The following is a 24996-nucleotide window of genomic DNA, read 5'->3' on the forward strand; positions in this document are numbered from 1 at the left end:
TCCAAGGAGAACAGTGGTAAGGGCTAGGCAATGGGGGTTAAGTGACTTGCCCAGAGCCACACAGCTAGGAAGTGTCTGAGGTCAAATTTGAACCCAGGACCTCCCATCTCTGGGCTTGACTTTCAATCCACTGAGCTACCTAGCTGCCTAGCTACCTCCTCCCCACCCCATGCATTTTCTGAAAGTCAGGACAGCCTGCTCTTCTCTTATTCTATTTTTTTAAACCCTTATCTTCTGTCTTAGGTCTTTTTTTTTTTTAACCTTTATCCCCTTTCTTAGACCCAATGCTGTGTATTGGTTCTAAGGCAGAAGAGCAATAAGAACTAAGCAATGGGGGCTAACTGACTTGCCCAGGGTCACACAGCTAGGAAGTATCTGAGGCCAGATTTGAACGTAGAACCTCCTGTCTCTAAGTCTGGCTCTCAATCCACTGAGCCACCCAGCTTCCCCCTTTTATTCCATTCTAATTCTAACCCATTATCCATTTATAATATCTGTCTAAGATGACATGTGTATATAAACACTAATGAATGAGCCCTGAGTTCTATAGGTTGTCTAACTGACTACCTATCAGAATCTGAACAGGCATTCTTTATCCACTTGGTTTTCTTTGGGTGGAGAGGCCAAACTCTTTTGAATGATTTTTGAGCTCACTTATGCGTCTTTTCAAAATTTAAGACTTTGGTGAAATCAGCAATAATGCCATCTGTTGATAGGAGATAATGAAAATCTTGGAAATCCCCCTTTGATTTGGATTTTACATTGTACCATCTCCATGATAGCAATGAATATCTGGTAAGAGAATCTCTCTCTGTTTTATGGTGTTTAATAGTGATATCAGGGGGATCAATCAGTGAGGTTATCTTTATTATTATATTCTTCAAAGAATCTTGTAAATTTTTGGTGTGAGCAGGGCAAACAACTTATTGAGGGAGAACCTTTAAGGTAGCATTTTGTTCTTTTGAATCCAATTCTTTTTTTTTTTATAGTCAACAAAGAATGAGCATGGTTGGGGATCTCGTATTCCCTACATTTTTCTATCAGTTTCTTTTTAAATTTTTATTTATTCATTCCAAATTTTCCAAAACCAAATAAAATAAGCTTTTCCATGTACAAAGAAAAAGAAGATTTTACATAAATGAAGTCACAAATCTCATATATTTAGCTTACTTTTCTTCATATCTACATAAATCCCATTCACAGGTGCTCCAGTTACTTCCTACTCTCCCTGAATCATAGAAGTTATCATCCTGGAGACCAACATGTACATATAAATTGTCTTTCATGTTTTCACCTTCACTTTATTTTCTGGAGGTAACATTCAGAGTTTATTCTTACAGGATTAATTCTGTAGCTGTTTACAATGTTCTTCTGGCTCTACTCATTTCACTGTTCATTATCTCATAAAGTTCTTTCTAAGTTTTAAAAAATTAGCCTGTTCATGACTTCTTATGGCACATATAATAGTCTATCACAATCATATACCACAATTTGTTTAACCATTCCTCAGTTGATGGACATACCCTCAATTTCCAATTCTTTGCCACCATAAAGAGATTTGCTGTAATTATTTTTGAAAATATGGGTTCTTCTCTGTTTTCCCTGATTTCCTTGGAGAACAGAGCCAACAATAGTATTGCTGGGTCTAAGGTTTTACACACAATTTTATAACTCCCTCGGTTAATTCCAAATTGTTCTCCAAAATGATTGGGTCATTCACAGCTCCACCAACAATGTATTAATGTTCCACATCCTCTCCAACAATTGTCATTTTGCCCTTCTGTCATTTTTGCCAGTCTGAGGGGGATAAGGTAATATCTCAGAGTTGTTTTGGTTCAGAGCATTTTTCATATACCTATATATGGCTTTGATTTCTTCATCTGAAAATCATCTGTTCATATTTTGCTCATCTATCATTTGGGGGATGGCTCTTATTCTTATAAATTTGACAAAGTTATCTATGTATTTTAGATATGATACCTCTATTTGAGAGATTGTCTATATTTTTTCTCTCCCAGTTTCTTGCTTTCTCTCTCTGCTCTTGGAAGCATTTATTTCATTTGTACAAAAACTGTTCAACTTAATGTACTCAAAATTATCCATTTTACATTTCAGTGCTCTCTGTCTCTTCTTGACTCATAAATTTCTTCCCTATCCATAAATCTGACAGGCAGCACATTCCTTATTCTTCTAATTTACTTGTGATATTTCCTTTTATGTCTAGATCATGTGTCTATTTTGATCTCATCTTAGTAAATGGTATATAATATAGGCTTATACCTAATTTCTGCAAACCTAACTTCCAATTGTCCCAGCAGTTTTTATCTAATAGTGATTTCTTATCCCCCAAACTTGGCTCTATGCTTTTGTCAAATACGAGATTACTATAATCTTTTACTGCTGTTTGTTGTATGTCTCTTCTGTTCTACTGATCTACCTTTTAGTTTCTTAGTCAGTACCAGATAGTTTTGATAATTATTGCTTTATATATAATCTAAAATCTGACATGGTTAAACCTCCTTCCTTTATATTTTTCATTAACTCTTTTGATATTCTTGATCTTTTGTTCTTTCAAATGAATTTTATTATTATTTTTTCTAACTCAATAAAATAATATTTTGGTAATTCAATTGGGATGGCATTGAATAAGTAGATTATCAGTTAGTTTCATGATGATAAAAATGTGGTCTGCTATGGAGTATTATTTTCAAAAGCCAGTTTTATTCTTTTTAATATCCTCTTCAAGGAAGTCTTTGAGATGCATGTAGATTATTCTGATAAATATTTTATATAGATGAGATAGTAGGCATTTGAGTTGGTAGCTATTGATATTCCCTCTGTTGCCTTTTGTGGTAGTAATAAACAAGTCAGCAAACACTCACTAGCGTATGATATTTAATTAATAGTTAATTTGAAGAAAGCTTTTTAAAATTAATATGTTACTCCATTAAAGTGTTGAATATATACTTTGTAACACCAAGACTTTCCTTTCTTAGTAGAGGATGCCTTTTATTCTTTATTTTATTTTTAAACCTTAGCTTTTGTCTTAGAACCAATACTAAGTATTGGTTCTAAGGCAAAAGAGCAGTAAGACCTAGGCCAGTGATGGTGAACCTATGGCATGGGTGCCAAAGATGGCACCCAGAACCGCCCTTCCTCCCCTCCCTCCACCTAGTTTGTTACTAGAAAGGCAGAAGGACTTAGTAGAGCTGCTTCCCTCCCCCTCCCCCTCTCCTCCATGCCACATTTTTTCACATCCCATGCTCCTCTGCCTAGCAAAGCTCCAATGGGAGCACACAGAGAGTAAGGTGGGCAGCTCACAGAAGACAGAGCTGGAGGGGAGCAGAGCATTCAGGTCACTCCCCTTCCCTTCTTCACTTGCACTGAGGATATTCCTCACTTCACCTACCCCTCCCTCCAGCAGCCCAATAGTAATGCTTCCTTCCTCCCCTGTGTGGGGTAAATGGGGCACAGAGCATGCCCATTACTTGGGGTGGAGCATGGCACACGGTCTGGGGTGGGGGGAGAATGACACCTGGTTTGGGGGAGGTGAGGGAGCCTGGCACTCTGTCTCTAAAACGTTCGCCATCACTGCCCTGGACTATGGAGTAGATAGGGTTATAAACCACATGGGAATTAGAGGTGTAAGACTAGAGCATTTATTAAGCACTTTCTATATAGGCCAGACACTGTACTAAATTCTAGGGCTACAAAAAGAGGCAAAGGACAGTATTTCCCTAAAGGAGCTCACTGACTAATGGGGGAGACAACAAGCAAATAAATATGTACAAACAAGCTCTGCAAAGAATAAATAGGATATAAGTAATGGGGAAAATACTAGAATTAAGAAGATTTGAGAAAGGCTTCCTATAGAAGATGATATTTAAGTTGTCACTTAAAGGAACCCAAAGAAACTTCCACTCGAAAATGAAAGAAAATGTTCAAACGAAAAGAACAAGAGTCAGAATTAGACTCACCATTGTGTATCCTTGTCCTGTCTGACAGCTCTATCCTCCCAATCTAGGTAAAGGTTCCTGCTTGTGTTGGGTCTGTCCAGTCACTTACATTATTCTGATGCCCGAGTCAGGGACAGCATCCCAAGACAGATGTGATCACACTGTTTCTACTAGGCTAGCTCTGTGATAGCTGCTGCTAGACAGTCCCCCCACCCCACCCCCCACCCCCAGCCTGCCCCTCCACTAGATCTGTGACTTTTCAGGGATGCTTCTTTATTGGCTTCCCTATCATACAGCTTCAGCTGAAGTCATTAGTGACAGTGCTACCTTTTCCTCACAAAAACCTAAGGCTTTTTTATACCTCTTGGAGAAAAGTAGCAACTGGGAAACAGTTACTATGAATGAACACTGGATCACTTTTAGTGGTGATAAAAAATGACGTTTACACTTGAAATACAGGCAGCTCAGTGACTTAAATATCAGCCTGAAGAACATTAGTCTTGACACTTCTGTGATGTAGACCTATGAAATTGAGAATGCCAAAGCCCTCTTTTGACTCGCAAGCAAGCTTTTACAGCTGAGCCACAGTGCTCTGAAATGTTTTGTTTACAGTGGACCTGCCTAACTGTAACATTATAAATGGTGCTTTAATAAAATGTAGGGGGAGAGCAAAGGGTGGGAAGTTTGTGGTTAGAGGTGGAGTGAGGGGGATAGAGGGAGGTGCAACTAGAAGCTGAAAGAGCCAACACTGACAGCTAAGAAAAATTTTTAGACTAGTTTTTTACTTTGCCTTCTATGTTCAGATTTCTGCTTCTATCCCAGGGCTAAGGACTTCCCTGGCTTTCAGCTTATTAGGCAGCCGATAGACTGGATTGCATGTTTATGCATTTACTGTTTGTGATATAAAATGATATAATCAAGAAATAAAATGTCTGAAGAATTTTTATTACCCGTCCCTTTTTGGCACTTTATCTAGTGGCCTTTGGATGATATGATTGGGAGAGTGAGAAAAACCATATTGGGTTCTATTTTACGTAAAGTAAGAACTTATTCCTTTGAAACATTAAAGAAACAGTTTTAAAATTTCTTTCCTGTCTTCAGCATTTTCATATATTAAATACTGGTTTTTATTAGAAGAAAAAGAGAATATATTCTTTATTTAGTATTGATTGGAAATATCAGGTTGGTTTTGTTTGTTTGACTTTTCTTTAAGAAATCAGAAAAAATCCATGTACCTTCTTATTATCTTCTTACTGTCCTATGTGTTTCTAGGAGTTTAAAGTAGGCCACCAAAACACACACAGATTGAACTGTGATACATTTAGTTTGGAAGCGGAGTTTTTCGGGGACATTTGTACCCATGTATTTATAGCCTAGAAAGTTATGCTTCAGAGGTTTTGATTGCTGAATAGAATATCATGAGCTCTTTGTGTTTAAATTGTAAACATGAAAATCTGCACAATTTTTTTTTTAGGGAGATCAGAGCACGCTTATACAAAAGTATGGTGGTGAGACATGTTTGACTTGAAACCAGTTTGACTGGAATGAAAATTATTTGAGGAAGAGTAATGTGTCATCAGCCTGGAAAGATAGGATGGACCCAGCTGGGATGGACAACGCAAATAACCAGGCATGTGCAAGATATATGCAGTCCTAAATGAACACTAATCTTAGAGGTGTCAACCTGAAAAAAAATACAGAACTATCAAAGTAATTCTAACAGTGGGTCTTTAATGGGGCAAGGAGATTATTGTTAGAGCCCCAAAGGCTCAGGACAGGGGCAAGGGTCCCTTAGGTAGGAGTGAGAAATAAAAGACCAGATAGATTAGAATCTTTTGGGGTCAGAAGGCCTGCAGAGCTGGTAGCTATTGCCAGCAAAGTTTATTGAATAGGGGAAGGGTTTACAAAGGAAAAAAACACAGGAATGAAGGAGAGAGGGGGGAGTAAGAGTACATGTGGGGTTCAGCAAGTTCATGGTTAAGTGGGTACAAAAACATATTCTTTCTCAAGATTGTTTTTCTGGCCTTCTGTGCCACTTCCTAAGATATTTAGTCTACTGGAATAGGGGAGATATTCACATTCCAATCTTTGTCTTTAGACCTAGGATATTATTTCCAAAGTTTGGACCTTTGCCTAATTTCTTAGGCCCCAAATTTGGTTAGTCTCTGTCAGATTATAATTGAGAAAACAATATAGATCATTCATCCTGGGATTATTATCTCAAGGAGCCACACAGAAGCACTGGATCTTCCTCCAACTACAGTAAAGAGGGTGCTTAAATAAATTTTAAGAAAAGGAGGCGGGGGCAACAGCCAGGTTACATTGAATTCACTGAAGCTTGGGAAACATGCACTAGCCAGGGTCAGGAAAGCTTGAGAAAAACAAAATGGCCAAGGTACTTAAGCTTTGATTTTCTTCTTTAACTCTAGGCCTAGGAAAGAGGCAAAGCCAAATGATAATTATTTTGATTTTTGTCTATCTTTTGAGTTCTTTGTTTTTAAAGCTCTGGGAGAGTCAGGGATGGAATTGGCTAAAAATGAGGTCCTCAGTAGGGACAAGCAACCTTCCCTGCCTTCTTTATGAGACCTCATTTTTAGTCAGCTTCTATTCTTCCCCAAGGGTTAGCATAATCTGCCTCCTAAAAACTCTCAACCCTGTGATACTGGCCCATCAAGCCAGCTCCCCAAATAAACTTCTCAACCTCAGCTGTTTGCTCTTTTACCTCATCCTGTTCCCCAACTCATTGTGCCTTCTGGACAGGCAGCTCAAAAATTTATTTATTGTGCTATATCTTGTTATACCATTTCCTTTTTTATTCCTTCCAGCTTCTACCCCTCACTGAGACATGGTTCTCTCCTTTCCCCCACATTGCATCCATCCATCCCTGGCTACCCTTTCCATATCATACCATTCTCTCCCATCCCCTAGCGCTGAACTTTAAGGACAGCATAGAGGTCAGAACAAAAGCGCACTATTCAGTCAATTCAACAAGTCATTTGGAAATCTCCAATGACCCCTTAGAATAAGAGCCCCACAAATTTACCTCTTTTTAAGCTCATCAAGATGGGAGGCAGAGGGGAGGGAGGTGGAAGTTTCTCCCCCCCCCCAAAAAACAACAACTTATATTAGAAGGCAATTTTTAAAATAAGAGTGAGAACAGGAGCAAAGGAAAAGCTCTGGGAAAATCTGAGAGCTCTCACTCAAAATTTTAATTATACTACCTGGAAAGGAGTTAAACAAAATTTCCTTCGACTTTACTTGGGAGTCGGACAGTTCCCTGTACATTCTTTTTGCATATGTTAAGGGCGGGGGTAGTGTTAGTACTTTGGCATGTCCCCTCTCATCCTCTACTGCACTCGCAATTCAATCACTCCTAAACCATTTTAACTGTAGGAATGGAAAAAAAAAGTTTAAGATAAATGTGGTACAAAGTGGTTTGATGTTTTGATTGATAAACACCTCAGAAAATCTCGTGCCTTCCTCTCGCCTTTTCCCTACCTCTTACAGTCTCTAGTAGTTTCTCTTTAAATAAAGGCAGTCCGACCGCACATCCCCTTCGCGTGTTTAAAAACTGTCCAGCCCTCCAGTGTTAGGGGAGACCGAAAGAGATTAAGCTGGGCTGCAAAAGGGTCCGCCCTCCTCCTAGCCCTTCTGTTTGCTTCGAGGCGCCACAAACTGTCCTAGCGAGACCCAGCTTGGACTGGGAAGGTTGCTAAGGCACCGCTAGGTCACGTAACGCGGCTTCTGTCTGAGGGCACGTACTTTGGAAAGATGCCAGAATAAAGAGACACCCAGGAAAATGGGTGGTGTCCGTCTAGCTGGAGAGCCTACTCCCCCGGCCAGGGCAGTTTTGCATAGCCAAGCCTTTTCCCTTTCCCCCAGCCCACTCCAACTTCCCTTCTCTGGGCTGTTCCAACCCCCACCCCAGCCACCAACACAGGGCAGCTTGCGCCTTGCCCAGGAAGTTCGCCTAGTGGCCAGAGCCCTACCCAGGAACCAGGCAACGTGTTGGATCTGAGTTGTGTGCTGCGCGCAGCGAGGGCGGGCGTGGAAGGGGAGGAGGGGAGGTACGTGCGCTGAAGTCGGTGGTCAATGTCTCACTGTACTTCCTCTCATTCCAGAGGTCTCCGCCTTCGCCCCAGACACCTCCCCCTGCTCGGTTTACACACCCCCTTCCAACTCGGCCTCTGTGGAGCCCTCCAATTTCGGCCTTTCCTTTACCTCCTCTACTTTCCACGTCTCTCATCTCCGGGAGGTGAAAAGAAAGGCATATCCTCCCCGTCTCCTACAATTCATCTGCACCGCACGCACTCCCCGGGTATAAAGAGGGACTCGCTTTTCGATCCGTTTTCCCCAGCCGAAATTTCAGTTACTTTCTGTGTGGGAGATAAATCAGCGCCAGGTTTTTGAAACCACGAGAAAGGAAGAAAGTGTAGGGATTGGTAGTTTCGGCTAGGGACTGGACATTGAGAAAGCATCCAGATTTTCTAGGAAGGTGTAGGTACAATCTACCTAGTCTTCAAAATCAATACCGTCAAAAAACACACCGACCCCACAGACCTAAGCTTATGGTTCTCCTTTGAAGACGTTTTCATCTGTTTGCTGAATTGGTTTGACCCAGAATGGATTTCCTATGCCCAGAACAGGTTTCCACCTGGAGGCAGGAAAATAGGAGGTGACGATCCAACTGATCACCAGCAAAGGGACGTGCGCGGTTTTGACTGCTGTTAGTTATGCGCGAAATTCTCCTTCGATCACTTTATAAAACCAGATGCAACCCAGAGAAGTGAAAAGGGCATGTTATTCTACACCCAGGTAATAATAGTTCACAATTTATACAGCCCTTTAAGATTAGTAAAGCTCTTTACACACATCACCTTATTTGGTCCAAACAATAATCATATAAAAAGGATGCTATACTTATCGCTATGGTACAGAGGAGTGAGCAACTTCAGAGGGGCTGATACTTGTCCTAGTCACAGAGCTAAGAAGTTTCTGTTGGTATTCGAGGAAAATCAAGTAAATTGGTTTTGCAAATATTTTTATTCTTCTTATCTTAGGGCTATTGCACAGTTCCGCCCTCAACTCCTCCTAAATTGCGTACTTGTTTGGAGTGTCCAAATTGAGCCAAATGGGGTAAATCCATTCCAGAAAACCTGGCCCCGCAGGCCCCCTCAGGTGGAGCGATGGCGAAGTCTCCCCTTCTCCGTAGTTAGGTCCCTCCCACAGCCCATCACAGGTTCGATTCCAGTTCTGGATCCAAAGAAGGGCTATCCTTCCGTTGATTTCCTCCTCCCACCCCTGCTTTCCCCCCCTTTCCTTTGTCAGTGTCAGCTAAAACCCGCAGACTCCGAAGTGGAAGAGCTCTCGGGCAGAGCCTCTGGCAGATTTAGGGGTTGGGGGCGAGTCTAGTGTGGAGAGCTTTTCTTCTACACATGCAGCTATGCAATAAAATACTGAGGCTGACCAAGAAGCCCCATAGCCCACGAAAGAGACCAGAGGAAAAAAGCTGCCCTATCCAGGAGTCCCAGGGGGGCGCAGTCGGGGCCCAGTAGTTCCATGGAGACCCAGGCTCCCCAGATACTGAGTTTAGAGTCTTCGGGTTCGATGCCCTACGGAGACCCGCCGCTAACCGAGGAGGACTCAGTTCCAAGGACCCTTAGTCTGGGAGAGAGCGGCGGCGGAAGCGGCCACAATTGTCCGGACGCCCTGACTCAGAGTCCCCCCTCTTCTCCAAATGGCAGCCCCCAGCTCCCAGAAAGAGATGCCAGCCTCTTGGAGTGTGAGCTGCTGGATGCCCGCCGCTGCTTTCGCACCCGTTCCTTCTCCCTGCCTCCGGGACCCATCCTGGAAGCAGCCAAATTACTGCAGCAGCAGCAGCAGCAGCAGCAACGGCGACTTCAGGCTCAGCCTGGGGATCCCGGAGCTGAGTGGGGCACAACCGCCCAAGAGGAGGAGCTGCTGAGTCCGAGCGTTTGTTGTACCAAGTGCAAGAAGCGGGTGCAGTTTGCCGATTCGCTGGGGCTCAGCCTGGCCAGCGTGAAGCACTTCAGCGTGGCCGAGGAGCCACAGGTGCCCCCAGCCGTGTTCTACCGCCACAAGAGCTTTCCCATGCGGGAGCGGGACCTGGAGCAGATCGGGGACCTGCTGGCCGCGGCATTCTCCCCGCTCCTGCTGGAGGGCAGCAGCTTTAGTCCGGCCTCGGCCCGGCCTCTGCCCCGCCTGCAGCCTCTCTTCCAGCTGCCGGGGCCAGGCAATGCTGCCCCCGAGCGCCTCCATCTACAGCGGGTGTGCCTGGAGCAGGTAGACTGCGGCGCGCCACTCTCTCTGGAGGTGAAGGGCTCCGGCCAGGTGCTGTACTGCGCCGGGCCCCGGGAGGTGACAGTGCGCTACACCTTCACCGAATGGCGCTCCTTCTTGGACGTGCCCGCTACGCTGCAGTCCGGCCAGTCAGCCCGACTGGAAGTTCAGGGGCAAGAAGAGCAGCCCGGGCGAGCTCTTCTAGGCCTAAGACCCCGGAGCTCGGAGGAAGGGGCTGGGGATCCCGGCGACCTGGACACCGAGAGCTTCCACTTTTCACTATGTTTGCCTCCAGGACTGCTACGGGAGAACACCGAGGAGGGGAGTCCAGTCTTCGTCGTCCACTTTGCAGTCTGTTACCGTTGCGCGCAGGGCGAGTTCTGGGATAATAACGCCGGAGCCAACTACACCTTGAGCTGCTCTTCGGGTCCCTGCCAGTTGCAGCATCCAGCGCCGGTGCCTCCCGAGGGCAGCTTCGAGGGCACTCTATGAACTAACTCATGATCTCCACTTCCCTTTTCTTCCTCCCAAATGCAAACATTTGCCCACTGGTCAAACTTGCAGACTTGGGGGGACTGGATGGGGATGGGTATAGAGGGAAAGAGAAAAGAAGGGACGAACTCAGGAAACTTTGGATCTCCTTCGGTGACTTGAAGACTTGAGTTGGGGGTGTGAGGTTGTAGGAAGTTTTCTGGGTGATCCCATTTCTCATCCATAAACTACTGGGAATTTTTTTTTTTTTTAGTGGGAGGGAGAGGGAAAAGAAGGGGTGCAAAGAAGCTTCCAAAAGAAAAGCTCTGCCTATGCTCTCGTTGTAAGCGGGGCGGGAGCGAGGCGTGTGGGTGGGGGTGGGGGAGGGAGGTTGGAAATTGGGGAAGAAGATTCTAAATCCCTCTTTCTCCAAAGTGATTTCTGTGAATGAAATTTAAAGAAAGTCTCCAGGAATACAGCCAAATTAGAGAAATGTTGAGAAGGAAGAAGAGTTTTCTTTGCCTGGAGGAAAGCATACTTTGCTAGAAAGATGTTTTAACTAAGGGGGCATTGCACCTGTTTCATTCTCCCAAACTATGGGGTACAGTGGCCCAGAGAAAAGAAACTCTTAACAATAATAAATCGTAGAAAAAGAGGGTCCTGCCTATGGGGTGCTATAGGTCCTTTATAGGTTGGCCTAAAGTTGAGGGGGACACCTGGCCAGGGAATCTGGAGGTTAGTCTGGACTTAGACACGTGTTTCTTGGGAAAGTTTGTAGCACATGCAGATTACTTCCTTTATAAATTTAAATGCCTAAAATTCTTTACTCACTCTTAGAGCTGTTATAGCTCACCCATTTTGGATATGGATGCTTTCCATGAAAAGCATTTTTAAGGGGAATGGGATGCTCATTGAATGGCTGAATTTTTTTTGCCTATTTTGCTGCCTTCAGGTTTTAGAAGCCTTGGCTGACAATTTGTCAGGTTGATAATATATGCACTTTAAATATTCTCAGTGTTTTAAAAAAATTGCTTCCCTCCTCCCCTCTCCCCAGTGTGGAAAAAGCTCTGGTTTTCCTTTATGCACTGAAATGCCCAATTTCTGCCACCCCTACCTAAAATATATATTTTTTCAGAGAGAAACTTCTTAAATGACATATTCAGTATATTATTTTGAAGTGCTAGTCATTTAGTTGATCTGTGTGCACAAGTGGAAAAAAGTATTTCTAGCAGGTACCCATAGGCAGGGGCTTTTAACAGCAGCTAGATTACAACTACCACTCAACTCTGCCATTAGCAATTAGAGATGCTGGATTCTCCCTGAAGACCAGGGACAAAAAGGCATTTAAAGGTTGTTTTCCAGGAGAGCAGGCAGTTGAGCAATAACTTGACAGTGAAAGGTGATAAAACCCAGCCTAGCAAGTGAAATGAGTTTAATGGTGCCCCAGTGTAACACATCTGTGCTGCTCAGCTGCCACCTGGATTATTGACAAGTTCTAAGGCTGGACTGACTTATTAATGCATTCTTCTTGGCTGCCAGAAGTTAGAACTATAATGTAGCTCACCATTCCTCTATGATTGTGGTTATTATACCTAACAAGAAATGGAATGTTTTCACTAGTATGTGCTTATTTCAATTTTCTTTAATGGGGCGCCATTGCTTGACTAGTACAATTAGTTATGGGTGGAATGATAATTATTTACAGTATTTATGGTCATCCCTGCGGCACAATGGAGAAATAGGAAGGCTTAAAAAAAAAGAACATTCAGTGTTGATAAGAGTTGTGCTTGATAAAAGCACTACCTTCATAACACAAGTTGAACTTTTTCTTAATGGATTTTGCCACTTGGGATAAGTCTTTCATAAGCAATACTTTCAAACCATATACATTAGCAATTTTGGCTAGAATAATTACTCCCACCAAAAACTCAACTCATGTGTTATCAGTGCCATATACTATTAGCTCACTAGCACTAGCTGTCTTTTTACTTTTAGTAATTTACAACAGAAAACAAATCAGTATATTTGAAGTATTGGACAAGCCATCTTTTTCAAGGAGTCTTTGTAGCTTCATGGAAAACATGACAATTCTCTTTGATACTTTTCTTATCTCAAAGCATTCAATACCTTAGGCTACAGAGATGTTCAGAGAATTTATTTTTGGATGGGTGTCCTTCATCTATCTGGTTAGCATAAGCAAACATTACATTAACAAAGGCCTGCATTGTGGCAGTCAGAATTACCTCTTTAAATGTCATCAGATTAATTTTTATAAAACTAAAGTAATTAAATATATTAATTATAGAAGTTCATGTACCTCCAGTTGACTCAAATACATAATAATTTGAGAATAGATTGTAGCAACAGAAGCTTACAGCAACATATTCTTGAAAAATTAAATAAAGGGACAGCTAAGTGACTCCATGGAGAGAGTGCCAGGCCTGGAGACAGAAAGCCCTGGGTTCAAGTGTGACTGGGCAAGTCACTTGACCCCAATTGCCTAGTCCTTCCTCTTTTTCTGTTTTGGAACTGATACTTAGCGTTGATTCTAAGACAGAAGGTAAGGGTTTTTTTTTTTTTAAATTAAATGAGACTTTTCTTACTTAGAGGGATTTCAGAGAATTTTTTTTTCAGCCCTGTTAGATCACCCTTCTATTCTAAAATAAGAAGCCATCATTTTAAAGTAGATAGTCCATAATATCAACACATAAACCTAATGAAGAGTCAAATTTATCTTTAGTGTTCTCTGGGAAAACTTGCAGACTAGTTTTTAAAAACTAATGAACTGTGAATAGTATTATTGATACCTGTTCCATTTGTGTAAATTAGGATATTATATCTTTTCAAAGTACTTGAAGACAATTGAAAGTTTTCATTTAGATAGTTTTATTTTGTCATTTAGACAGTTTGTATTGTAGGTCACTTAAATATTTTATAGTGAAATGTGAGATTTTAAGAGAGGCTAAAACAAGTGATTTGAAGCCTATACAGTGTTGTTTCTTAGGTCAATCAATGAATGTGGAGATATATGTACTTCCAAACATATTAAAGAAATATATGCACACTGGGGCAGGTAGGGAGTAAAGGGGATGGAGCACCAGGCCTGGAGTCAGGAATACTTGAGTTCAAATCCAGCCTTCAGACCCTAGCTATATGACTGGGCAAATTACTTAACCCTGTTTGACTTTTTAAAAAGTCATATATGTACAGTGGAAATGTTTTTTTTTCTTCAGCATTATTCCACTCTTCAGTAAGTGCGATTCAGTTTGGTATTTTAATAATTTACAATAGCCATATAGTTCCAAAGGACTAAAGACTGAATATCTGAGACCAACTAATTCTTCTTTGCTATCTTATGTTAGTGCTGGAACATAGAGAAACATTGGATTTCCAGAGACAGACCTCAGCTATATTTGAGGCCACATGAGTCTGCTACTGAATTGGAGCCTATAGTGAAACTTTTCAACTCACCACTTTTAAATCTTAAGGAAGAAATGGGTAGGCTTTGGAAATTAGCTCAGTTTCTCCTGCAGGATTCAGGGGGACTTGATCTATTTAGCTGATTCTGGAAAATGACTGAGTCTCTGATTAGCCAGCTCCATGGGACAAAAAGGAACGATCTGGAAAGAGAATGATTTGCTATGTGGTAAACTTAGGTAGGATGATCACTTTTTACAAGAATGTCAAAATGCAGCATATAGGATCATTGAATAGTGGAGCTAGAAGGCGCCTTAGACACTGTCAGAGTTTAGTCCCGTTACCATCTGATAGGAGGGGCTCCTGAGATGCAGAAAGGTAGAGAAATGTGTCAGTCAGTGGTTAGGGTAGTTCCTGAACAAAAGTTTAGGGAAACCTGTAGATCAGAAGCAAGTTCAGCAAACAGAAGCTATAGCTATGAAACAAAGGACAATTTGGACCTTGTCTGCAGGGAGGATAGAGATTCTTGATTGTGTTTTTATCTTTTCAACTTCTTCACACAGGAATGATCATAAGTATTAGACAGTTTACTCAGCAATCTTTCAATCAACAAGTAGTGATGTTCCAGGCTCTGTGCTTGGTTCTGAAAAATACAAATGAAAAGACCAAACGTTCCCTGCCCTCAAGGACCTTCCATTTGATCCAGATTTTTCTCATGAAGATCTTTGATGATCTTGATAAATTGTCCTGGGCTTCAGTTTCCTCATCTGTAAAATAAAGAGGAGGGATGAGGAGATCTAAGGTCAATTCTATTCACATTCTCTGGGTTTCTCAACTGCTTTCTTTATTCTGGCAGTTGAGAAATTCAACAGTAAGTTTTCTCCTTGAAATTTTTCTCCTTTCCTTCGTCCCTACCACAAGGTGTCAGATCACACTGAAGCAGATTCCCTATTCCATTGATGAGAAGTTTGAAAAGGTCTGATTTGGGGGCAGGTAGGTGATTCACTGAGTAGAGCGAAGCTTGGAGATGGTAGATCCTGGGTTCAAATCTGACCTCTGATACTCCCTAGCCCAGTGACTCTGGGCAAATCACTTATTAACCCCAGTTGTCCAGCCTTTTTTCTGTCTTGCTTTTGTGTCTTGCAACCCATATTTAGTATCATTTCTAAGACAAGGCAAGGGTTAAAGAAAAACGTGCAATTCATTTCCCATCTTCTTGTAAAATAGCCTTACCCAGGCATTGTAGTATAAAAGCAGTGAATGGGTAATTTTAGAAATGTTAATTTTTGTCTTAAAGTCCTAAGTTTGATGTTTTACTCCTTCAAAGTCATGTGGATTTATAGCATTTTTCAGATTGTTGTGATTTCCATCATGTCCTGCTTGTCAATACTGCTAATAACTGCCAGATGGAAGAAAGTCGGTGTTTCCTTTTCTCTTACATAAAAGAAGTTGTTGGGAAGATTTGAAATTCCATATTAATATATGGGCTGGGCATAGAAGATTTATAGGTGAGAAGAATGCTGTAGTAGCAGTAGTAGTGCTGAAGCCCCACAAATAACACTTAATAGACAATAGTCCACTCACCTGCAGACCAACTTCTCCCCCTTTCAAGTCCTAGAAATTGAGTCTGCTAGGCAGAATTTCTAGGAGTAGAGCTGAAAGGATTGATGATGTGCTTAGTGATATTTGTAGGGCAAGGAGCTGGGAGGAGCTGCTTTTGTCCCATCCTTCCTTCCATATAGAAAAGTGCTAGTTACCTTCCAGGTAAATGGGCAAATGTCCAGATGCTTTCTGGGACAGCTTGACCCTTGCCATCTGCTCAAGACCATATAACAGATGCAGTTAACCATCATTCAAGGTCAGAAGGACAACTGTGTCCATATGATTTTCTTGATCATTATCACTGAGCTAGAAGCCTTTAAAACTTTAATAAATACTCCATTTTAATGACTCTTAATCCAAAGTCAAGCGGTGTATAGGTATGTTTCCTGCCTGCTCTTTGGATCAATAGTACTCCTTTTGGGCTCTTTTGCATTTGTGTTTTGTAGAATACTTTTCTGAGCTTGGCTGGCTGTGAACTGGCCCTTTCTGGCAAGAAGAAACAGCAGTATCTTAACTGAATATAAATTCAGAAAGGTCTAAGATTGGGGTGGCTGGGGACAGGAGTGAAGATTAATAGAAAATAAGCAGCATATTCAAGTAAGCAATCAGTGCTGAGCCTTCAATTAGAAAATGTACTTAAAAACAAACAGCACTGGAAACTCTTTTGGAAATCATTTGGGGATAACTAATGGAAATGAGTTTTGTTTTTAAACAGATCAGAGAGATCCCTCTGCTGATGGTGTTTACCCATCTCATTTATGGTGTTAGCATTGCTCAGGCTCCTGTCTTCAAAATAGTTTATCCCATACCATTTATAGAGGGCAGCAAATACTGATTTGAAAGAATCATTCTGAGGCTTATTAGAATGTCAAATAAGGGCTGAAAAACTCAAAGTGAGTAAACTAGAACAAGTATAGCAGGAGTCTACAATGAGCTATTTGGAGCATTTAGATATTTTTGAGTTTAAAAATGCATGAATAGTCTTTCATTGCAGATGCCTTTGATACAGTTAAGTGTGTTGAGGGAGCATCCCACCAAAGCTGATGAGTATTTACATGCATGGAGAGAATAAGAAGCTTTAAAAAGGATTTTTATTTTATTTTTTCACCCAGGACTGTCCAAGAGATTTGTGGTTTCAACTCTTTTCTTGACATCTGTGGGAGAACTCCTTGTTGATAAGGCCATTCCATGGCAGTAAAAGTGTCTTCCCATATACTAAGTAGCTGCGAAGTGTCATTATTATTAGTAGACAGTTGGATTCTTTATACTCTCACCTTGTAACATGATGTGTTTAAAAACATTTTAGTGAGTCCAAACCGCATTAATATTTTACTTTCAGTTTAGTTCATGAACAATATTGTATCTACTTTAAAAAAGATTAACTTCTCAACCAGGAAACAGGGCGGACTTTTATGTGGTCATATTTCATAATTCAAGTAAATATCGTAGGCTTAGTTTTGTTCAGTTTTTCTTTAAAAACAAACTAAAACCCAAAGCCTTATCTTCTGTCTTAAAATCAATACTAAGTGTTGGCTCTAAGGTAGAAGAGTAGTAGGAGACAGGCAGTTGGGGTTAAGTGACTTGCCCAGGGTCAAATAGTTTGTAAATGTCTGAGGTCCTTCTGGTTCCATCCACCATGCTACCTCACTGTCCCTGTTCAGTTGTTTTTCAGGCAGGTCCCATTCTTTGTGACTACATTTGGAGTTTTCTTGACAAAGATACAGGAATAGTTTGTCATTTTCTTCTCTAGCTCATTTGATAGATGAGGAACCTGAGGCAAACAGGAGTAAGTGATTTGCCCAGGGTCACACAGCTGACACATGTCTGAGGCTGGATTTACTCAGCAAGACCAGTCTTTCTGACTGGGCACAGCACTATCCACTACCTCACCTAGCTGCCCTAGGCTTAGTCTAGGTTTTCATTAAGTGCCATTTTCCTTATTGTTACTGTTATTTTAAACCCATACCTTCTATCTTGGAATCAATACTGTTATTGGTTCCAAGGCAGAAGAGTGGTACTGGCTAGCCAGTGGGTATTAAATGACTTGTCCAGGGTCACACAGCAAGGACGTGTCTGAAGCCAGATCAGAACCCAGGAACCCTGTCTCTGGGCCTGTCTTTCATTCCACTGAGCTACACAGCTGCCTCATTCCTTGATTTTTAATGGGCTTTACAATATACTTGGATAATTAAGGAGAGCCTTCCAGTGGTCTCTCTGAGGGTCTGAGGTTTTTCTCTCCACCTAAGTGTGACAATCTGGCCGAATTATGAGGTGAGAGACACTGTGTGCTGAGGCCTATGTGCATAGGCATCACACAGTGTTCTGCCATAGCACAGAGGTTTGTAGCTAGGTACGTGGTTAGAGGGCAACTTAATGACAGACCAGATTTGAAACTTTCCTCAATTTCCAAGTCACATTTTTGTGTTTCACTCTGTTACTTGGAGATGTTGCTCTGGCTATTGTAACATAACAAACCAGTGAAGCATGTCCTGTTGACCTGGGCTTGAAGGTGATTGATATTCTTGGCTTGCCTGGCTTGTGATGGGAATGAATGTAACTGTGAAGAGGGAAAGGAGGGGGGTGGGTAATGATCTTTAGGTTTTAATTCTGTGAGTGTAATCTTTTGGGGTAATAACCTAGGGGGATTAAAGTAGAATATATATGTATTGATCCTATAAGTATTTGCTTTCATATTATTTCTCCTGTATTGGGGAGGGAATAATAATCACAACAAGTCCATTAGTAGGGAAAGTTGGAGAGAAAGAAGTCATAGAAGCAGTATAATGGGGGGCTTTTGTTCTCAGGGGCTGCCTTGCAGTTCCCAGTTTCCCAGACTATGACTGTGTCAACCAATGGGGGGGGGGGGTTCTGTTGGCTCCTTGCAGATATAGTTGTGATTTTTCTTTTAAAGGTCCTTGTATTCAATAAATTATTCTCTCATTTGCCTTTTGATTTTTATGTCTTGGTCTATATCCAATCACTGAATAAGCATTTATTAAAAATTGATAATGCGTAAAGCACTATGCTAGTGTGGGGAATAGAGATAGCATGGACTCAGCTCTGAGAAGTACATCTGACTGGCAAAATAAGAAGTTACAGATAAGAAGTGATTTTAAAAAATTTATTTAATTAATTAAGCTTATTTTTCCATGGTTACATGATTCATGTTCTTTCCCTCCCCTCTCCCCTCCTCCCACTCTTTCCCATAGCCAGTGAGCAATTCTACTGGGTTTTACATGTATCTTAGATCAAGACCTGTTTCCATATTATTAATATTTGCACTAGGGTGATCTTTTAGAGTCTACATCCCCAATCATATCCCCATGGATCCATGAGAAGTGATGTGTTAAGGGCAGTATATAACCTTCTCCTCATCTGATTGGTTGAAGAAAAACATTATGCAGGATTGCAAATGTGCTCTACTTTGATTGGCTAGGTCCAAATGAATATTTAGTATAATTAGGTATTGCTGGCCTGCGTTCTGATTCACTAGCTTTCATGTATAGATTGTAGACAGCCAGTGGTGAAGGAGGGGAGGGACCATTTTTCCTCAGGGACCAGGATAAAAGAAAGGCTGTGAACCCACATATTCAGGCTTACCACTGTGACACTTGCAACACACTATCATGTGAGTGCCCATTCTTGCAAGAATGAAATAAAAGAGCTTCTACTACATTGTGAGTGTCTGAAGATTTGAGTCTTATTTGAATCAGTGGTTTCCCCATTCACTAAGCCTGGGGGGGGGGGGATGGGGGGGAGGAGGATATAGTTTGTTTATGGCAGTCTAGCTTCCAGTCTAGTAGAGGATAAACAAATGCATACTAGGTATCCACAGGCTACAAAATACATTGTGCGTGGAAAGAATTCAATACGTATTAAAGAAAGCTTTTACCTTAAATCACATCTAGACATGTATCTCTCTGAGTTATCTGAAACTTTGCTGTGCTACTTAGCAAAGTCTCATAAAGTGGATTTACATGGCAACATGTTTATATGAAGAGCACATTCTTCTGAAAGACTGGCTTGACATCTTGGAACAGTATGTATCAAAGTAATCCTTTCAGTTCATTTCAGTGCTGTGTACATGCTAGATACATGATAAATGCCTCCTGAAAGTGTTCTATGTAAGTATTTTCCCATTATTTCAAGCACAGTGATTTTTGGTGTCTAAGCTTATTGGATCTCTCTACTTATCACCAGTTCTGCCTTGAGAATGTGAAGAACTACCAGATCTATTCATTTAAAAAAAAATTTAAGCCTTCACCTTCTATCTTAGAATCACAGTGGTAAAGGCTAGGAAATGGGGATTTAGTGACTTGCCCAGATTCAGATCTATTTATTCAGAACCATTTTTGTCATAACATACATGTGTTGCAATCAATGGTGATTCTTGCTTAGCTCAAGAGTAGTAGCAGAAAGTATTGGACTGATCAAACAGTCATATTGTCCTCTGCCACCAGCCAATTTGCTCAGTAGTCCAAGAAATGTGATTTTTTCAGACTTGGAACTTGAACTGTCCAAGTACTTTCTGTAATGCCTGGGAAGCAAGAGCCCTTCCAAAGAGACTTCAGATAACAGAAAGAAAGGAGTACTAAATGGAATTACAGTAACATCCTGTATAAAACTCTTCATTATAGAATAACAGGCTTTCAGATGTATAGGTCAGGTAGACTGATTTTAGTAAATCATAGCTCGTTCAGTCATATCCATCAGTTTTCTATCTTACCAAGTACTCCTCCTTTTTTTCTTCTTTCTTTCTTTCTTTCTTTCTTTCTTTCTTTCTTTCTTTCTTTCTTTCTTTCTTTCTTTCTTTCTTTCTTTCTTTCTTTCTTTCTTTCTTTCTTTCTTTCTTTCTTTCTTTCTTTCTTTCTTCTGCTAGTGCTGTATTTTTCCTTAAGGGTTCCTGTCACAAATGTTTTAAACCCTATTTCTTTAGGATCAAAGAATGCAACTTAGCCTAACTAGGTATTAGGCTGGAATTTTAACATCTCGAAAGCTCTCCTTGTACTCTGCCTTCTCAGTCTTGTGTTGGACTTGTTAGTGAGAATCAGTAATATTCCAGATTCTTTTTCAGAGGACATGAAGACACATAGAAATGGTCAACATTATTTTTTGACTTGTTCTTAGAACCCCTTGACATTTTCTGTTTTAAAAAACACAGCAGTAACAAGATTGACTACTATTTCTTATCGTATACAGCAGTGTATTTTTGTGTAATTACCCAAACTTTAGGGAATTTTTTCTAACAATGTGAAAGTAATCTAATTAATTTAGTTTTAGGATTTACCAATGAGATTTTCCAAATGAACACCACCTTCTGTCAATACATTTGAAGCTGTTTATTTAAACTTAGAACTGTTGGAAGCAACATGTTCCCCATTTTCTTTCTGGATTTTCAAAAGGTCAGAGATGCTTTTTTTTTTTTTTTTTTTTTTTTTTTTTAAACCCTTACCTTCCGTCTTGGAGTCAATACTGTGTATTGGCTCCAAGGCAGAAGAGTGGTAAGGGTAGGCAATGGGGGTCAAGTGACTTGCCCAGGGTCACACAGCTAGGAAGTGGCTGAGGCCGGATTTGAACCTAGGACCTCCCGTCTCTAGGCCTGGCTCTCAATCCACTGAGCTACCTAGCTGCCCCCTCAGAGATGCTTTTGTAGCTTGAAAATTTCTTCTTTTATCAGACACTTTTGCATTCTGAATGCCATACTGATATTCTAAGTAAAAAAAAAAAATTTGCTACACTTAAACATGACTGAATTTGTAGCCCTGGTATATGAATAAAGATGCTGGAAAAATAAAGCTTCTTGTCTTATTTGGTACATTAATGTGTGTTCAAGAGCTCTGTCAGAAACAAAGTTGCTGAAGTGACCAGATGAGATAAAAGTGAATCTCTGATTCTAGATAGATTTTTATGTGGTGTAAAATCCAGCCTTTGTACACTGACATGAAGTATTATTTACAATTATACCAAAGAAAAGCATATTTTTTACATGAACATATAATGCAAAATCAGCAATAATATACCTGTGTAGAAAATAAAATATTCACTGATATCTGTGTAGGTAAGGTATTTTTAAAATTATGAATGACATGATTTTGGTATTGTTCAATCGTATCTAACTCTTCCTGATCCCATTTGATGTTTTCTTGGCAGAGATCTTGGAATGGGTAGTTTGCCACTGCCTTCTCCAGTTCATTTTACAGATGAGGAAACTGAGACAAACAGGGCTAAATAACTCTCACAGAGTCACACAGCTAAGTGTGAGGTTGGATTTAAACTCAACAAAATAAGTGATCTTGACTCTAGGCCTGGAACTCTTCTATTTCATCATCCTGATGCCCCGATTTGGGTATTAGTAGTTTGTTATCTCCAAATTAGACCAATCTGGCTTGCCTTCCTATTTTAAAGAGATTGTCAATGAGGTCTTTCTTCTTGACAAAGGACCTTTCCTTGGTCTTTACCGGATCTCAGATTTCTCTGTCTCTGGGTCCAATACTACATCATGCTTAACACAGAGGGGCAGTTAATCATTTTCTAATTTTTTCATGCATGTTAATTTCATCTCCTAGGCAGCCAGGTAGCCCAATGCATAGACTACTGAACCTGTAGTCAGAATAGTCTGAGTTTAAATCCAGCTGCACACACTTATTAGCTATGTGACCCCTTTGCAAATCACTTGTCTTCTTTGGTTTCTCCATCTGTAAAATGGGGATAACATTAGTACCTACTTCCTATGGTTGAGGATAAAATAACATTTTAAAAGTATTATATAAACCTAAGTATTATACAATGCTAATTAATGTTTAGTTTCCTGTGCTAGACTAGTCTTTTTGAGAGGAATTTTCTATATCCCTTGAGATACAAGTAAGCATTCAAAAAGTACTTAATATATCATTGAATAGGAAGAAGGGACATTAGAGGTCTTCTAGTCTATCCTCCTATCAAAGTAAACCCATGACTAATTTGCTGATTGAATAAAATATTAATCCAAACCATCACTATAAAAATTTTGGGTATTGAATTTACTTAACTGGATATTGTTCTTGCAGACGTAGCAAGGATCATCTGCTTTAGAGAAATGGGGAGTTTTCATAGAGGAAGAGGCTTTGGTGAGCTCATATACAACCAGCTGTGTGCAGATGAGTCTGAAATCTCTATATCCAACCCTAACCTTGATTTGTCAACCCTGCTTCCCTGTTGGATAGCTCCTTCAGGATGGTTCATCATCTTAAACTCACCATGTGCAAACATGAACCGGTGATCTTCTCTGCCAGATGTTCTGCTTCTTCAGATTTTGGTATTTCTTTTAAGGGCACCACCCTCAGCCTACTCAGTCAGGGTCATAACTCTGGAGTCATTCTTGATTCCTCCCTCAGCCCCAATATTCAAATGGTGGGCAAATTATATTGCTTTTATCTCTTGCCTCAGTTTCCTTTCTACTCACACAGCCACATTCCCTATCATGTCTTGCCTTAGACTTCTGCAATACCTTTGAGGCTCTTCTGTCTCCAATCCATCCTCCACAAATTTAGTTATGCCACTGTCCAACTCCTGTGGTCTCAAGGACAAAATACAAATACCTTCACTGGATATTTAAGACCCATCCCAATCTGAATGCCAGAGAAACAGCTGATCTTTTTGGAAATAAGACACTGTCTCCCCCCCCCCCCCAAAGGTAGCCAATAATTGTGTGTGCCCATCATCCTACCTTGGATGTCTCTCACCTCAAGACCCAACTCTTTACCCACATTGCCACAGTAAATATTTATTAAGTGCCTACTCTGTCCCTGACACTGTGCTAAGTCCTGGGCATATGAAGAAAGGCAAATGATAGTCCTTGCCCTCAAGGAGCTCCCAATCTAATGGGGAAGGCAACAAGCAAACAAATACATATAAACAAGTTATACAGAAGACAAACAGGAAATATTTAATAGAAGGAAGGCACTAGAATTAAAAGGAATTGGGAAAGGCTTCCTGTAGAAGATGGAATTTTAACTGAGCCTTAAAGACAGTTAAGTGGTACACTGGATAGTGCTAGACTTGGAGTCAGGAAGATTTAAATTCAAATACAACCTCAGGTGCTTAATAGCCATGTTATCTTGGAGAAGGCATTCAATCTGTTTAACCTAGGAGGTCCATCCCTTTCATCTCTAAATCTATGGTCATCTGACCTGCAAATAGCAAATATGGCATTTTTTTTGATATATGGGTACTAGTTTGTTTTCAGTTTCCTCATCTGTAAAATGGGGATAATAATAACAGCAACTACCTCCTAGAAATGTTGTGAGGATTAAATGAGATAATATTTGTAAAGAGATAGTGCCTGGCATGTGATAAATGCTTTATAGATGTTAGCAATTATTAAGGGAAGCCACGGAAGCTAGTAGAAAATGCCTAGAGCCAGAGCCAAAAGATAGAAGAGCAAGGAGGCCAGTGTCACTGGATCGAAGAGTACAAATTATATCTGGTGCAGCTTGGAAAGGGAGAACGGGGTTAGATTATAAAGAGGCTCTGAATGCCAAATAAAGGAATTTTTATTTGAATCTGGAGGTGATAGGAAGACCTGGAGTTTACCATGTAAAAAGATAACATGATCCAACCTGTGGTTTAGGAAAATCACTTTGACACATGAAGAGAGAGAAACAGAGAGAGACTCAACCAACCCCCTTTCCATTGCTTAGGTCCAATCTAGCTCTAACATGCTATGATTTTAAATTAAAAACCAGCTCGCTGGCAGGTTTGCTATTTTAGATCCTGTAAATATTTATATAATTCTATCCCAAGTCCCAAGTAATGTAAGGGGAAACTGGAAAACATCTTAAACTGTTTTTTCTACTGGTTCTTTCTGAACTTCCCAAAGCCAAGTGAAAATGTTCAAGAATCTATTTGAGTTCATGTTGTTCTCCTTAAGTTAAAAGCAATATTCTTTATAGGCCCCAAAATGCTATCTTTGCTATTTGCAGATCAGAGGAGTACACAGGTTTACAGATGAAAGGGATGGACCCCCTAGTCACTTTATCTAACTACCTCATTGTATAGAAAACTAAATCTCATGGAGGTTTAAGTGATTTAACTAAGGTCACATGACATAAGTTGCAGAGCTAGACTTCAAACTCGGGTCTTCTAACTGATCATTACTGTCATTATCAAAATGAGCATTGATATAATGGTTTAAGGGCTGCAAAATGCCTTAAAAATATCTTATTTTATCCTCACAGCAAACCTGTGAGGCAGGTGCTGTTTTCATACCTAT

At 40.6% G+C, this 24996-nt stretch overlaps 1 protein-coding gene across 1 annotated transcript; it reads left to right on the forward strand.

Moving 5' to 3' along the window:
• Positions 1-5795: 5795 nt before the first annotated feature.
• PPP1R3G (protein phosphatase 1 regulatory subunit 3G) lies at positions 5796-18698 on the forward strand. The gene has a single exon (XM_056820768.1). The coding sequence runs from the start codon at positions 9516-9518 to the stop codon at positions 10746-10748; it is 1233 nt and encodes a 410-aa protein (XP_056676746.1). The 5' UTR covers positions 5796-9515; the 3' UTR covers positions 10749-18698.
• The last annotated feature ends 6298 nt before the right edge of the window (positions 18699-24996 follow it).

Source organism: Monodelphis domestica, chromosome 3 (assembly GCF_027887165.1).
Source record: "Monodelphis domestica isolate mMonDom1 chromosome 3, mMonDom1.pri, whole genome shotgun sequence".
NCBI lineage: Eukaryota > Metazoa > Chordata > Mammalia > Didelphimorphia > Didelphidae > Monodelphis > Monodelphis domestica.